The following is an 18,920-nucleotide window of genomic DNA, read 5'->3' as shown; positions in this document are numbered from 1 at the left end:
TATTTTTTATTTGAATACGCATATTTATTATATGTTTAACTGTAGTTATAGGGTGTTACCACTGGGTATCTTCCCTAATCTCATTATTCATACCCTCCTTACTTGTCATATATCAAACCTACTTATTATACTAAGAACATGTATAGATTGTAGATTTCTTCAAATAATAAAAAAAAAAAAAAAAAAAAAAACTGTAGTTCCTTTGATATACACTAAAAGATGTGTAGTTTTTGTTGGTTCTGGTCTGAAGTAGTCAGTACTTTTTCTAATATGTATATATTTTAAAAAATATTGAATGGGTACAAATGTAACATAGCCAAATATAATATAAGCAAAGTCAAATATAAAGGATTAAAACCGGTATTAACCGAAACCGAAATTTTATATTTTTGAAAACTAAAATCTAAACCCCAACTGATAAAATCATAAAGGTTCCGGTCCCTGTTCAATACAAAAATATTTTGGTTATAACTTACTTTACTAATTGAAAATGTAAACAAACCAACATTTTTTGAACTTTGGCAAAAATAAATAATCTTATCAAAAATATTACAATCGTACCCGTTCTCTACTACCTATACTGTAAATATTTAAAAAAAAAACTAAAATCGTAATTATACGTTTGACTAAGTAGATACCTTTATGGCTTTATCAAAGTTCGTCAAAATTCTAACTTCAAATACTCATAAAAAAATATTGTAGATATTCAATATAAACAACTTATGAAGAACCTTGTATAAATTTTCAATTATTATGACCTAGCGAACATTTTTTTTTTTAAAGACATTTTTATGGAAACAAAACTAAAAAATATCATTGAACTACAAGGGTGATGTACATATATTATGTATATATAAAGTCTATAAATAATTTAATAAGTGTAAAAATATTTTTTAAATTGTACTATAAAATATAGAAAATTCTAACATAAAAATTTGGTGAAAATTGCAAGTGTCCACAGTAACACTATTGTCAATACAAAATTCACTACCTAGCTAATATGGATGTTAAAAAAATACTAAACAATAATATACAAATTACAAATGCGAATAAATAATTGTACCTACTGTTTACGATATTTTATATTAAGTAATTGTGAAATCAATATATAAATATAATTCAATATAATATTTTCATATAACTTTGGTTTATCCATTTAATTTGGTGATAACTAATAAATGCATATCATGAATGATGATTTTTACGTCGACAGATGCCGATGTGATGATCACATATCTCAGGTAAAACAGAAGAACCTATTTTCCAACCTATTATTATGTGAAAAAAAAAAAATAATATATTAATTCAAGGGTGGGGGGAGGGAAATGTCTCAGCATATAGAGGACACGTCCAGTACCGCTAAAATCCGCTGGGTGGAAGGCACGAGGAGGAAACTATATCAAATACCATAATATATTTTATAATATTATTATACATTTATGCCGTTTCAATATTATAGCTGCTGTGTTCTCGTTTTTCAATACCAATACGTGGAAAAAATCTGAAGGTACCCAAGTCTCGGCTTCGGCGCCACTGATATTCGTGTCACAAATACAACTTTATAAAATAATAATACCTACATACCTATATTATAACGTCATGCGGCGGCGTGTTTTGGGATCGGGCCAGTCAAGTACAATATAATCTGCCGACTTTGTCGAAAACGTGAAAATTTCGGGGATTGTCAAAGTATTTAATATTATAATTTATTACTCATAGGTATGCGTACGTATATATTCTCCATTTCTGCTATATTATATTATTGTACGGTACTTAATTCCTATATATACGCGATGCCGTCAGCACCCTTAATAAATCGAAATAACGCGGTTTTTCTTTAAATGCAACTCTACGTATTGAGCCGATCGGACGCGCAACGGGACATATTTCGGTACGATATTGCTGTGCCGACTCGATAATAAAACCCGACCTGTACTTTTATTTGCGCGCAGTTAATCTCTACACGAAACTAACACTATAGGTATGATGAGGTAATATTATGATATAGGTACACATCGAACCCTTATAATACCCACATAATGCCGTTATTATTCGATCGGTGCGGCGCGGCGGCGTGCAATGCGCTTGTTACATCATAATAATATTATATAAATAAAATATATATTATAATATAATGCTTTAAGTCGACAAGACCACGACTGAGATAATACTTATGGCGCGTAATATGATGATATATGACGATGTCGTCGCACTGTGAAATGTTTATATTATATTATTATATCGGTTACGGGTCGTGGACACACAATGGGATCAAAGTTTACTCGTGCGGGGCCGCCTCCGGAGCGCCAAATATGCGCGACCACGTCAACACCACGTTGTACGTAATACCCTAGGTACCCAATAATAATGATATTATAGAAACGACTGGAGCACACTAATCCGACAGTGTTTGACCGACTTTACCTGCTGCCAAAACTGGTGCTCACACGAAAATACAATAAAAATGTAAAATCCGTTTCACTCGGTCCGGGCTTTACTCTATATAATATTATACCTTCCATATAACACCAAATATAATATATATATGTATAGTTTTGTTTCTCGGCGATCTTTCATGCTGTCATAATATATTATATCATATATACATGTATAATATTATATAGCCATGTAGGCTCGCGGCGGTCTGCAGACGTTGTTTTGACGGCGGCGTCGGCGTCATTGGTATATACAATAATATTTTGATCCGAGTATAGTAATATTGTAAGACCTAAGTCGCCCATTATGCTGTAGAGAGGTACGTGCCTCATTCGACGACTAGAGGACTGCTCGCAGGGACCAACTATATAACATACTATTGTGTGTCTATATATATTGTAAATAATATATAATACATATGTGTGTGTGTGTGTGTGTGTAGGCGGCATACATCATAATAATATATTTGTAAGCAACGCAAGAAATATAACGCTCGACTCAGCGTGACTTATAATTTATCGAATTGATCCGTACGATGTAAAAATCGAAATTACGAGTGTTGACTGAAAATTACATAAGAATAAACCTTTTTTTGCAGACTAAAAGTCCATGTAAAAGACATGAAATTGTGCAACTTTTAAAAAAAAAATTAAATAGAAATTGGTTAAAAACTTAGGTAGGTATTTAAAATAAAAAAACTTAAGTGTATCTACTAATACTAATTTATTAGTATAAACAACTAATCAAATAATTTGATCGACATTTATAGAAAAAAAAAAATTAATTTAAAACGTCTATAATGATAGAGTCAATTTAATTTGAAAAAAATACCGAATTACAAACATTTGGTGAACATTTCAAATTTAGAATCTCCTGTCGTATGATATATTATGAATATATATTTGAATTCGTCTTCAACGCATAGATATACATTACAGTAAGCTACTCTACTAGATTCTATGTCCCACCAGAAAATATATTAACGTTGAAGATTGAAACAGTAAAACTGTACCAAAAAGTGGTAATAGGTTAAAAACAAACAATCAATACGCATTACGCATTGAGATCGTTCAGCTCAACATTTAAAATATACATTTTAGAGACAATTTTGATACCAGTAAATGATAGACTGGCTAAATATTTTATGTTTATCAGCCAATACATTTGAAGTTTAGATGATCCAGTGCTCTGAAGTTTTCGAGCATCCTAAATATTTATAGAGATTATGTAAAAATACAAATATTTATACACAGTAAAAGTTTTCAAATGTAATTTATTAATTCAACATAAATCAGGAACAAAAAATAAATTTAAAAATTTAAAAGTGTAGTTGAAATTGGTTGGAAAGTGACCTGAAATTACATTCATATGTTTTTGAAACACATTCTCAGCTCAGAATGCAACGCCTAAAATAAATATTAAAAGTCATCAACTTCCAAACCCTAATGATTATGTTTTCCTAGTGTAGATACCTCGTTTGGCTATAATATTATATATATTAAGTATTTTTAACGTTTTGTGTTTTAGTAAAACTAATGTAAAATATACATTAAGCAGGCTGTGCTTAACCGGGAGGGAGCAATCGTAACTGTTAATTTATTTGTGTTATTTTTATACCTACAGTGTTTAGGGGGCTTCATAATATAAAACGCACACTTAAGAGGTCATATTATAATAACACGGTACATTATGCGTAGACGAGAATATCGTGAGGTTTTTAAGATGTTTTTTTTTTGGTAGTATGTTCTGCCATCAGGCCGCATGTCCTATTTCTGAGTGTAAAACGCCACACTGTGTGTAATATATAAAATGCATTATAATGTGCTGTAGGAAATTATTATTCAGTGTGTAGTGACTGATTAATGACAGTATTAACATTATTCTAATTAATAATAAATAACAATTTGAGAATTATTTTTTTTAATCTGAAAACATAAACAGCAGTGGTAGTTGATATGTATGTAGTGATGTTTAAATGTTTTATTTCGTGACAGTGACAATAATTTATCAGTTATATGGTTCGCACTCCGTAGTATGCCAGTGTCTATTAAACAATAATTTCTAAAGCACATATAGGTACTGTTTGTGTTCTACTGTTTTATGCATAGATTATTTTTGACTTTAATAATATTATGTGCATAAGTTACTAAATTAATGTGTATAATACAAAAAATAGGCCCTACACCAAGGGCCCTTGAAAAATCGTGGTGGTCACGTCACTGAAATTAAAAATAAATTAAGCTTTATTCTTTAATCATAGAAAAATAAATCTATACCCAAAGCGTCCAAGTTCAAGAAAAAAATATGGAAAGTGGATGTCGCTCAGCTGTACAGTACGTTACAAGTGGGTCACTGTAATGGATGATTCTTAATTTGATTTCAATGATATAAAATCATTGTATACAATAAATGATCCTGAGCGAAGACGGTCTGTCAGCCTATAATATTACTAAGTATAGGTAGAATTTTTTATGATATTATTGTGATTAAAGTAATTATAATTATAGGCATTAGTAACTATATACTACAGCATCTTGGATTCATTCTTGCCAAAAATTACAAAAAATGAAAATTTGATCATTTTATTGTGTGTATAAAACATAATATTACAACAACATACTCTAAAAGTTTCATAAATCCATGAATAATATTTTTAAATTACAACAAAATAAATAAAATCGTTATTTTCGTCTAAATTTGAATTTAAAATGCCTGTAAAAAATAACATGTTTATATATTTTTTAGATTTTTTGGTTACAATATGAAATATATATGATAATTTTTTTTTAAATTTTCAATTGAACATTTTATATTATATAATTTTTCAATTACAATCATTAATCATTTTCATGATTTTGATAAATAATGTCAAAATATGAACTTTAAATGCTTATAAAAATAAACTATACCCATATTTATTATATTTATAATATTTTTCAACTGCTATTGTAAAAATATATTAGGGCCTTGTATTCATATTTCACGTTTTTTGAACCAAAAAATACAATTTTATTGAAATGCATACAAAAAAAGGTGGGTAAGTGGATTTCGCTCTGCTGTACAGTAGGTTACAAGTGGGTCACTGTATAATGGATGGTATTAAATTTGAATTCAATGATATAATATCATTGTATAAGAAAAACGATTCTGAGCGGAGACGGTATGTCAGTCTAGGTATAAGACATAATATAATTATATTATAGTCTATAGTATTTAAAAAAAATTGACCTATAATAGGTACCTATAATAAATTCCAAATTAATCATATCATAATATCTATTAGGTACTTATAACGCGTTATACATCAACAAAAAACCGTGGTACTATCATAGATATATAATAGTATACTTTAGAAGTTTCAAGTACCCACGAATAATATTATACAATCACAACAAAATAACTAAAATAGTAATCCTAGGTTTTTAATATGTAATTTCGTCCAAATTTGTACTTAAAATGACTATAAAAATAAACTGTGTAAATGTATTTTTTAGATTTTTTGGTAACAGAAATAATTACTTGGAATCTTGTTTTAAATTTTCAATTCTTAGATACAAAATTGAACATTTTATAAATTTTTAACTACAAAATAATTTTTCAAATTAAAATTTGATAAATTTTGTCAAAATTCGATCTTTAAATGCTTATAAAAAAATTGTGCCTATATATTTTTAATATTTTTCAACTGCTATTGTAACAATATATCAGGAGCCTTGTATTAAATTTTTACACTTTTTGGCCCAACAGATAAAACATTATTGATATTTATAAAAAAAAAACTAAAAAAAATGAAAACTGACCATGTCTGTAAACAGCTCAAAAAGAGTCAAATTATTTTCAAAATTTTATCATATATAGAAAATGCTAATATAAAAATTTAGTGAAATTTCCAAATATCTACAGTCATTCATTTTTTAATTACAATAAAATAAGAAAATCGTCACATGAGAAATCGAGCGAATATCAAATTTTGTAAAAATATGAATTTCAAACGTTCATAAAAATTTAATTTGACTTTCTTGTTTACTAATCCAGTTCGGTTTGATTTTCTAAAATACATAGAATGTATTTTAAGTACCACCTGTATCACAATTATATCTTTAGTATTAGGCTGTAAGTCCATTTGTTGGGTCGCAAATATTTTTTTCCGGAATTGGCTCAAACTTAAAAAAAATAATAATTTTCTAATCCACAAATGAATGGATTTTTCTAGCATAACGAATAAACACCATACAGGTAAAAATGATTATGTGGACAGTTTTTATCAGATTCGCAAGACAAAGTTGAGTACCTGGGATTACACTTACTCCCAACTTTCAAAGTTGTATAACTTTGGAAGAGATTGAGCACAAATGACTGGGTTAAAAGCACAAACCAGCACATACGAAGCACAAGCGAATGGAGTTAATTTTGTTTCAAAATTCCAAAGTTGGGAGGGGGCTGGACATGGAGCTCTATTTATAAGGGGTACACACATTACACGTAAACTATTCGAACCGTTTTCAATTTTTTGGACATGATATTATTTTTAAAAAATTTCGGCTCTTTTTGTGTGCATTGATGTTTTTAATTAATTTTATTGTTTTTTTTTATTTATGTGTAAAAAAAATTTGTTTATAATTAACAAATCTTGAATATATAATACAAAGTTCTTCATAAGTTGCTCTTACAGCAACTTAAATATATTTAAAAATACATATTATGGACAGTTTTCTTTTATAGACATTTAAAATTACAATTTTTACAAAATTGGGTAGGTAGGTATTCAAATAAAAAATATCGATGTCAGTTATTTTATCATAGGTAATTAAAAAATATTTGAAATTTTTCACCATTACGGCGTTAACACAATCAAATAATATTTTCACAATAGGTACTTTATCTAGCTCTTCAAAATATCGTCATATTTTTATTTTAAAATAGGTACTAATAGGAACAAAATTAAACATCTATAGGTACTAGAATATTTGAAAATAAAGGAACCACAGTTTTGAAACTAAAAAATTGTAATTTGGAGCTTTCGTAATATTCTATTGGGCTATTTTAAAATAATATATAGGTATTTGGAAAAATATTATTATTAAAAAAAAATATTATTAAAATTGTATAGCTTTAAATAGCGAATTGGTGTGTTCTATGTCTAAATAAAAAACGATTATTAACTAAGGCAACAATTTAATTTTGTCGTCAATATAAGCCTGTAAAATTTGGAAAGAAAATTAGTAAAAGGATAACACTTATAATATTGATTAAACATACAATACTGATACTATGAACATTAGTTAAAAGTTGATATTTAATTAGAAAAGTTGATAATAGTATTTATTTAAGATTAAATAAAAATTATCCTAACAATTAAATTAAGGTCAAGGTTAAGTTAAGGTTTATATAATTACGATTATTAAATGTTGATGGTAAAATGTTGAATAAACTTGGTATTCTAGTTCATTTAACCTTTATGGAAGCTTTATTTTAGATTAAAACGATCATTGTTTAATTAAAACTCAACATTTATTCATTGATTAACATTCTGAATCCAACATTTCTGAAAGGTTCACTACTAGTCTCAGTGGCGCATTTAGACATTAAGCACCCTGGGGCAACATTTTACTAACGCCCCCCCCCCACCCAAGAAATATACATTTAATAATAAATATATTTTGTAGATAATAAATATAAATAGTTAAAATATATTTAATAAAATGGCCTTATATTGTTTGTCGTGCATCTTGAGAAAATTCCTGAATAACATCATTATAGTTTATTGTTTTAATGACACCAGCATTTAGTTCATAATTTCTAATGCAAAAGGTCTTTCTTCGCTAAGTTTGACCTTAAGCATTATTTTTTGAGTCTTGGGCTGAAAACGATATCTCAGTTGAAAATTTACTAATACTGGAGTGCATAATAACATTATTAAAGTAATATTGACATAAGAGGTCGCTACACCCGCGTGCGTTCTCTAAGTCTTTTAACATATTGTACGCTCAGCAGATCACGTTAAGCTCTGTTAGTTTAAAAACTAGAATGAATTGATCCCATTTAAAATTTAAAGTTAAGATTATTATCTAGTGAACCTCATAGGTTGTTTTAGACTTGAATACATTTTAAAGCAAGTTGCAAAAACAATTTACAATTTTAAAATACCTACCCATAACCTGTTTTAAAATTAAAATATAAAAAAAACCGTATGAGGTTCACTACTTCACTAGATAATATTCTTACTTTTAAATTTTATTAGAGGTAAATTTAGGTACTCTAATTTTTAAACTAACAGAGCTAAATGTGATCTACAGGACATACCTACAATTTGTTATGTTATGCGTTCGTAAGACGTAGAGATAGCATGCGGGTGTAGCTCCCAAGTTAACCTCTTAAGGTAAGATATCGTTTGAATAATTTTTTCTTATAAACACTAACATGTCATGAATACTTGGAGGAGAATTGGATATGGTTTTTAAATAACTGCTAAAATGAATAAATTCATCGGAAATTATGTTCACAAACCTATATTGTATATTCATTTTTTAAAAGCTCAGCAGATATCTTTATGTCTGCTGCTGTCATTTTAGTTAGTTTTATAAAAAAGTAATATTTTTTAAAAGGTTCTTAAAGTTAATGGTATACTATAAAGTATAAACATTTTCCCGCCCCTAAAATTTGGCACCCGGGGCATTCGCTCCAGTTGCCCCCCCCCCCCCCTTAAATGCGCCACTGACTAGTCTGTATGCTTTGTGGGATAAAAGTTTATTATTATTATCATTTTGACATTTTGAGACAATATTATGCCAAAATGTAGGATAATAATTATTAATAATAAACGACGAAGTATTTTAGACTCTAATGTCATGTTTTTAAAACATTATTTATATACTTTTATCATTTTTAGCTACTGATATTGTATAATTTTCTTTAAGTTTGTTTAATATAAATTACTTTAACTATTTTGCATATGATTTTGAATTAATAGTTCCTACCTATGTATAAGTAAGGACAATATACTATATATATATATATATATAATATATCTTCAATTGTATTTGAATAAAAAAAAGTAGAAACATTAATATGTGGATTATATAGGTACACTTTTGTTTTATTATTACTATATGCATTGTTATATTACGTTTAAAAATAATATTAACTAGCTATTATTATCCAAAAGTTAAAAAATATATAATTGTTTATTTTATAAGGAATTTTACTAGAAAAAATAAGAGAAAGGACAATTTGGGACTGTTGCCGGTTGTACGTGACTTGAGAAACGGGGCCGGCGATAGTGCAAGTGATCATGGTAACAACAGAACGAGAAAGGACGATTCGCTCTGCGACATCCTGTCGAGTAAGCCAATACGATCGATGGTGGACTTCACGGAAATAATGTAATTTTTTCTTCGATATCTTGATGTATTATTTTTTTTTCTATATTAAAATAGGTCCGTCATTCCGATTTGTTATCTGCTTGATCATCGTAATGGTTGTTTTACTATACAAGTCGGTTTACATGGATTATTTCCACTTGAAGAATGAAAAATCTTCCATATCGATCACGAAGACTTCATGGAATTCTACCAAAACGTTATATGGTCGGTAAATACGTAAACTTTATGCGAAATTAAATATTTCATTAATAAAACATGTATACATATTTCTTATATTCGTTCTTCTTGTATTTATAAGAAGGCCATTAGATTTTTTATATTTGATAATAAGTATATATTATCAGTAACTTCATTCTTGTTAATTGGTTTAATATGATTTATGAGTGCCCATATCTTAGTGCATACAAAGGCATTTGACAAAACTTATATTAAAAAAAAATCAGAGATTTAAGGTAGGTGTGATTAAAATAAAAGGCGCAATCAGTCGTTATTATAAATATTATGTCATTGTGTCATTATATTAATATAAACCTAACAATACAAATAAGTGTAAAAAAATGATAATTATCTAGATATTTAGATAAATTCCATTTATGTTATCTTTATTTTCAGATAATATTGTGTTAAAATTATCTTATCTTATCTAGATAATTTTTTTCCCAATACTGAGTTCCTATTACACCTATATACTTAATTAATATAATAAACAATTCTTATATCTATCAAATACATTAAATTAATTGACAATATTAGTACCTTTGATGAATAATACACACCATTTAAGCACAAATCATAATTTGTGGGTATATTACCTTTATAATTGCTTTTAAAGTTTAATTAATTTCAAACATTCCTATGTTGTGTAGAGATTTGTTCAATCTAATTAACCTCAATCCTCACAAATTGTTAAGTTTAAATTCTATAATTATAATTAATCAGCCCATTATTTGACTTGACGATTTATAAGCATAAATTTATAATATAATACCTAAATAATTTGATTGTACGCCATACTACATGATTATTGGCACATTTTTAGAAGGTGCGTGTCTATTATTGGTTTTAATGTCTTATTTTAACTACTATTTTCTTTTTTATAAATCTTAAAATTTTTATTTTTAAGAACTTAGAAAAATATACAAAGTTTTAGCCTTTAGGAAACTAATCAATTTATGTTTGAAATTTTTAGGATATGATGACGGAAAACCAACGATTGAAGTAATCGAGATTTTACCAAATTGTGGTTTACAAACCATTTGCTCGGATAATGCTTTTCCAGTTCATATATATACGGGAAAAAATAAAACAGATTTTCCGAGGTTGTGTATCATGGGAAAATAGTATGTATTCAAAATGTGTTTTTGGAAAATCTATAGTGCATAATGTAATCTTAGTTTGAATTTAAACTTCGTTAAATCGTTTAATAGAATATTTTTCCAATCATACATTACTGTTTACCGATTTCCATATCGTTTAATCATTATAGGTGCCCATTGTTATCTATAAAATAATGTTTTGGTGAAAATAGGATTATGCGATAGTAACAAGACTGTTACAGGTTTAAGTTAAAGTGTTAATAACATATTTCCATTTTTTACAATTTTTGTTGTTGTATATTTTCCCGTTTATCATGAAAAGAACAGGGAATATTTTACATTTGGCATCTCAAAGCACCCAAATATAATCCATACTGCGCATAGAATCTAAAATAAATAAATTTATAATTACAATGACTATATTTTCCAAAAAAATTTAAATTATATCCACCTGATTAAGGATTTGTATTATTAATTTAATAAAATTAAAATAAAGCAAAACGTTTTTGGAACGTGATGGTAAATTTATCGTGGTACTATTTGGATAATTTTAATTGATTTTTAAGTACAACTTGGGTCCAGTTTATATGGTTTATAATTTTATACCCACGTGTTAACCATATGTCCATATCTATATAAAATTTAAAATATTATTGTTAATTATTATGTACCAATATCATATACAAATGTCGAACTATACCGCGAAAATTCATCTAATGACATAGCCTGTATAAATAAAATTAACTACCTACTTAAAGATGTAAAGTAATTAATAGAGATTGTTTTATTAAAATTATAATAGATTATTTGTATTTAATGTTTTTTCAAATTATAATCAATAATACGGGTTAAAAACAATTATATATAATTAAATCAATATATAAATTCATGAAACACTTCATTCAGAACCTTTAATAAAATCACAGACAATTTAAAAAATCAAAATGTTATCTAAATTATTGAAGATTCACTTGTAATTTACTTATACGTTTGCGAAAAGAAAAGTTAATTATTATATAATTAAAATATATATAACTTAACCTAACCTATACCTACACTAATGTGATTCAGTAAAAAACCACTATATAATAGTAAGTAACTTAAGGTTTTAAAAATACCAAAGGAATTTACTAACACAGTTACACTTTAAATAAATTTATATAAATTTATTGAAAATAATTAATTGCATTATGTAATTTCGTATTTCGACAAATGATACAATAATTATTTTTTTGCACTATTGTTGCATATATTTTTTTTTAAAAAAAAGGGTAAACGAGTACCTATATGCATAATATTCATCTCAAAATATCAGTAAAAATGTTAAAGCACTGGAACTAAACATATTATCCTGAACATTTTATACCTTAATAATAATATATGATAGTATACATTTTTAAAATTTATACAGCGTTATGTCATTCAACCGAACTGCAGGTGGCCGTGGAATCAACGTAGCCGTGATAGAGTCAACTACATACACCATCATGGATGTTAAAAACTTCGATACGTATGAGTATAATAGTTCTAATTTAGATGAATGGCTTGATCACATGGTTAAAGTTGGGGATGTTGTAATATTTTTTACATTTGACGAGGCGTCTAAAAAGTTAACAAAAAACACAAGAAATGTTTTATACAATATGGGTAAGTAATACTATGAGTATTCAAACAATAAAAAACATTTGGGACTGTCTTAAAAAAAATAAGATAAAGAAAATAATTCAAGATAAAAAGTTTAACATACTGCAGGATAATACTGTGTTTAACATAGGTACATATTTATACAATAGACATTATTTTTACCAGAATGGGTACCTAGGTATATTTACCTATTGATTTGGACTGATTTCGTGTTTCATTAAGAATTTATTCACCATATTTAAAATTTAAATGATGATAAGATATTAAAATTATAAGCCACATAAAATAGCTTATAAGTTGTAAATATTATTATTTTCCAAATTGTATTTATATAAAAAATATTTAAGAACCTTATGAAAATAATTATTAACTAGGATAAATATCTAAACAAAATATTTTACAAATTTCATTTTTAACGGTCAAATATAATTGAAAATAATATTACACAGCCCACAACAATTCTATAATTTGTATGATTAATAAAAACACAGGGAGTGGGAAAATTCAAGACTTATGGTACAGATGTCAATGGTTTATGGTGACACAAAAAGGAATTCAAGGCATCACGCCGTATGAAAAAATCACATACTCGCATAAGAACAATTGGGCAGATGTATTAGATGAAAAATTATGTGTTCCATTTCAAAGTAAATCAAGAATATTGTGAATCATTGAAAACACGGCCGATTATATTGTTTTATTTTCTTTCAATTTACAGTTACAGGAAATCCAATTGTTTCTGACGACTTATCCAATCATCAACTGTCGTTCTGTAACGCTACGTTTGACGAGTACACCGAGTATTGCAATGAAAGTAAGCCATATTAATTTATCGAATAGATTATTCTAATAATTATTATACTTTGATACAATCAACTAACAATAATGCATTTTTGTACGTTTACAATAATTTTACCCGTAAAATATTAAAATGTTTTTGCGTTTAGATTGGTTTTAGTTAAAAAATATTTTTTTAAACTTTTACATAATTTAAATTAATTTAATGAATAAAAAAATCTGTCAGCCGTAGGTGTTCATCGTCATTGAATAGATTATTGTAATGCATGTGTTAAATTTGAATTCAAAAAATATACAAATCATTGTAGGTATATGAAAAAACGAATCTGAGCGGAGTCTGTCTGCTTATATTTTTGATTATTTTTTATTATGCTAATAGTAATTTATTTTTCTATAAGAAATACAATTTGTTGAATTAATATTTACCAAAAATCATATTATATTATATTATAAAATAACAATAATTCTAATATTATTTCATATTATAGCTATCTGTCTATCTGTAATTAACATTTATTTGTAATTATAAATCAATCAAATAGCCAATATCTAACAAATTAATAAACTAAAAATGTAAATAAAAAAATGTGCATATATATTATATATTTTTATGTTAGTGTAAAAGAACTTATGAAGAACGTTTTATTACATTTTCAAACTTTTTGACTGAGCATAACCTTTTCAATTAACATTTATATAAAAAAAAACTATAACGTTCCAAATTTTAATAAATAGTTTAAAAACATTTAAAACATTTTGAACAATATACCATGTCTAGAAAATTTTTATATAAATATTTTATTTGACTTTCAAGTATTTACAGTTAATCATTATTCATTTTCAATATTATAATAAAAAAAACAAAAACGATTATATCGAAAACTGGCGTCACAGTGTATAATATATTAGTTTTTTCGATTATTTAAGAAGTACTGGGAATTTATTACTTTAGATCCCAAGTTATCAATTAGATCCAATCAACCAGAAACCACTCTCGAAGTTCAAGATCAAAACATTGTTTATGTGTATGTTAAAAATATTTTCAGGCACCAAAAAAAAAATATAAAAATAATAAGATATCATTTATGTTATTATAAAACTAATATACAGAATCCGCTCCGCTCAGAATCTATGAAATGTTGAAATACAAGTTTTTCATATTCGTATGCATTTAATTTTTATTGACATTCTGTTAGGTATTCGTTTTATACTTTTATTTGTTTTACAAAAACATTCTAAATAGTTACAACATTATTATTTTTTAATAATATAAGGCTTCAACGACATTATTTACTTATTAAATTAATATACCTATAGCTATTATATTTAATCTACAGATATCAATACTTATATTTACAATATATAATAATATATTATATTATGAGTTTGGGTGAACTTGAAACTAAAATTATTTTGGCTAAGAAACAGTTTTATTAACCAACAATTTCTTACCAAATCAATTTTTTCTTAATCTGTATGTCTTCCGAATCGATCAGTGTACGATTCTACTCGTATTATCAGCCAAAAATTACCAAACAATATATTTAGTACCTATTTGTTTGTAGTCAGTGGCCATTACCGTTCGACTTATAATAGCTTCGATTCGCGTACCTACTCATAATAATATAATCTGTCGTTATATAAATTTTTCCTCCTCAAATAGTTTAAGTCCGTATGCATTATTTTTTTTATCTTCTGCTTCTCGGAGTCGATAGAATAATTAATATACCACCACCACCGCCGTCGCATCCGTTATGATTGACGGATGAAAGAATGTGTTACAGGTAATGAACACACCGGAAGCGTTAATTACGGTTACACGAGAAGCGAGTCCCGAGAAAGTCACCGAACAACGCCTAGTCGATTGCTTGACCGAACGGAATAAACGGGCTAATCGCCACCGAGTTGCTATTTAAGTATTATATTATACCCAATATCGATTATCGATACCAGTAGCGGTTCCAGAGGTTATTCAAGGGTGATGGGGGGAGGGGGGCAAATTTTCAAAAAATATTTTTACGATATAGTAGTATAACGACCCTAATAAGGTTAGCAGCACAACCATCGAAGACACTTATGTAATATTATATTCAACAAATTTGTTGGATACTTGTTGGACATTGTTGGATATCTCCTGGTCTTTGCGTTAGACTTTATTTTGGCCGTTAGAGCTTTAGACTGAAATTTTGTGCTACCAACTTACTATACTCCAACAGCACAACTATGGTTGTGCTGTAAACGTTATGAGGGTTTGTATAATGTGAAATTCTATTGTCGGCAAACAAGACTATACTATAATAATTTATATGGCTTATATTTTTTAACAATATATTTTAACTGCATACTATAATTAAAAAGTGTAGAATATTAGAACTTCATAAAAAAAACACCAACTAAGCCCGCTTGGGGAGTCGCACTATAGTATTTCTCCCAGTATCCGCCAAAATGTGATCGGTACTATGTACTTATTAAATTTTATTTCGTTTCATTTTTTTCTTGTTACACACACATAGATAATATAAGAACGGATAGGACCTAAGAACTTATCACTAGAAAATTTAGTGATACGTTTTTAATGTTTTATGGCGCAAATATTGATATGATAATTGGTAAGTGATAATAAATAACATTAATGATTAATTCGTATTAACGATCCATATTATTCTATATTATAATTACAATTAATTATGTACGCAGAGTTTAGAGTAATTTGAGTATTCCAATATCCATTTTCAGGCACAACAATCAAAATAAAAATTTGAAATTTACAAATATTGTAAACAGTTTTTGGACATAACCTTAAAAAAAGCCCCATATCGTCTTTCTCTCTTTACGTTCTCTCTTCCCCAAAAAAGCACACGGTCCCATATGAAACTGGTATAGACATGTCCTATCCATCCTTATAGTATCTATGGTTACTCACGTTTATTTTCTCCGTAAAATTTTCCGCCTGCTAAGTGCGAACGACACGACGTGTAACACGTTGATTAGGTTACATCCCTATTCCATATACATAGGCGTAGATATATATAAATAAGTAATATATTATTATTATTATATGCATGACGTGCAAATACAATAATATTATATATAGGTTATTTTTTCATTGTTGAATAAAAGTAGTAGCGAGCTTGATCTAATATTATAATTTCATCACGGTACACGAAATTTCGATTTCATATTATTATATTATAATATTCAACATTTGTCCCGTGCTACTGCAGTAGCAGCCTGCGGTCTGCGTATACAACGGCCCGTCGATCACGGAGGCCACTCGACGATTAATCAAACGATCGCCCTTTCGACGACCCTTTATCTCTTTCTTTCTCTCCCCGTTTTTTTTCCTGTGGGCGCGTTAAACGATTTCACACGGGCCAAGTTTTCTGAATAAGACACCTATAAAAGTAAATTACAAACAGGATACACACCGAATCCGAAGATAATCGGACAAAAATGTGGGTAGACTGCCCGAAGTGACATTGTAATACAATGCATAATATGTAAAATGCGGTGTGCAAAACCCCCAGAAATTATAGTGCCTTTTAAACGCTTTATTACGGTGGATGCCAGATTTAACTGCATTTTTTCTACGTAAAATTTCTCTAACCACAGTTGTCGTTGGGGGGTTAATGTGCGTTGCGGCATTGTGCATATTATCAAATGTCAAGTATAATTTACTTATGTTCCATCCATAACTAATTCTTAAAAATATTACCCGTATAGGTACACGTACGCATGTATAGGTATCAGGTAGGTGCAGTATATATCACACAAATTAATACTAATTTTTCATCAGTTTGTATATGCTCATGATTCTTAATACAAATTTTGATGCGATCCGAAAGCACAGCGTTGTACCTACAAAGAGTAACTTAATAATTAAAAATAGATATTAAACACTTTTATCACTTAAAAAAAAATAAATAAAATAAGAGTTGGATGTTAAAAACGTTTAGAAATGTTTACTTATAACTACCTCAATTTCTTGTGGACAATATAACGCTTTAAAAGTTCGGTATGTATGCCTATATAATATGTATAATAAAAGTAAATCGATTTTTTTTAATATACCTAAGAGACTGTATGTTTAATGACGATAATAATGTGTTAAATAGAAAATTATTTATTTTGTTGTTTCTTTTTTTTCTTAATCAACCCCAAGGAATAATATACGTTCCTAATTATACAGGTAGTAGTGCAATACCTACCTACAAGTACGCTTTGTGTTATATTTAAAAATGTATAACTATTAGGTAGCTGGTAGGTAGGTACTAAAATTACTTGTAACGTACAATTTGTCTTGCTATTACAATGCTATAAAATTAAAAATATGTTTATTATAATTTTAAGTATTTTGCACGTTTTATTGTGTGTTTAAGGATAATGGTTTAAGGTTTTGAAACTCATCAAGTAATGTTATGCAAATTGAAACCTTTTGTTAAAAATATATTAATGAATAAAATAAGTAGGTATTCTAGCATAATTTGTTCAAATGTTCATATTTATAATTTTAAATTATTAATAAATTGTTAAAAAATATTTATTATTATAAAATATTGGATTAATTTTTTATTTCCTCTAATTCAAATAGATAGTGATAATATATAATATTATCTATCTGTTATATTATTGTGTGTTTATTCGTACAAATATGCTTTTAAAAGTACTATTATAATATAGGTACAGTGGAATATTTACAGGAAGGGTTTGAACCCTCGTATTGATATTTATAAATGTTCACCATGTTAACTTTTGTATGAATTGGCGTGAAAGCGTTTTGTCTATATATTGCGCGTGGGCCAGAGAGAAAGAAAACAAACAGTGCGCTGACATACTCTTAGCAGATATCATTTTTTTATATATATCTTGTAATGTATACTTATTACTCAAAAGTTAATATTAACTTAAGTAATACTATAGTTTGTACTGAAGCATAATTTCATTGTAACTTAATTCTTATATGGATCGTTATACGCCCTATTCATAACCCTGTCTTCAATACATATTTGTCTTTTGTTGTCTCAATTTCCTGCAATCTTATCCTCCACATTCATTCGACAGTATTCTAGTCAATAAATTTTAACTCAAACGTTACTTTTCATTGGATTCGCTTTGGCACAGTGTTCACGACGAGACTACTAACTTTCTGACGAATCCAGTACTATACTGCAGGTTCGTCCATATTTCTTTCATTCATTGTGTCATTAAAATTCCATCTTCTGTAGTTCGTCGTACACTGGTCTACGTTTCGTCTCTAAAATCAAAAAATGCAGAATTATTACCACAGATACTGTAGTTACATTACCTTAGAAATCCTTTGGTTTTATTTTTTGTATTCTAGGCT

General features: G+C 27.7%; 1 protein-coding gene across 1 annotated transcript; it reads left to right on the top strand.

The window, feature by feature from the left end:
- The first annotated feature begins 9,629 nt into the window (after positions 1 to 9,629).
- On the top strand, positions 9,630 to 18,040 carry LOC100160031 (protein FAM3C-like). The gene is made up of 7 exons (XM_029489090.1): positions 9,630 to 9,778; positions 9,873 to 10,022; positions 11,008 to 11,158; positions 12,546 to 12,781; positions 13,270 to 13,425; positions 13,497 to 13,592; positions 15,361 to 18,040. The coding sequence occupies exons 2-7, from the start codon at positions 9,911 to 9,913 to the stop codon at positions 15,459 to 15,461; spliced, it is 852 nt and encodes a 283-aa protein (XP_029344950.1). The 5' UTR covers positions 9,630 to 9,778; positions 9,873 to 9,910; the 3' UTR covers positions 15,462 to 18,040.
- Positions 18,041 to 18,920: the final 880 nt, after the last annotated feature.

Source organism: Acyrthosiphon pisum, chromosome X (genome assembly GCF_005508785.2).
Source record: "Acyrthosiphon pisum isolate AL4f chromosome X, pea_aphid_22Mar2018_4r6ur, whole genome shotgun sequence".
Classification (NCBI taxonomy): Eukaryota; Metazoa; Arthropoda; class Insecta; order Hemiptera; family Aphididae; genus Acyrthosiphon; species Acyrthosiphon pisum.
Note: the sequence above shows the minus strand (reverse complement) of the source record. Positions and strands in the feature narration are given on the sequence as shown.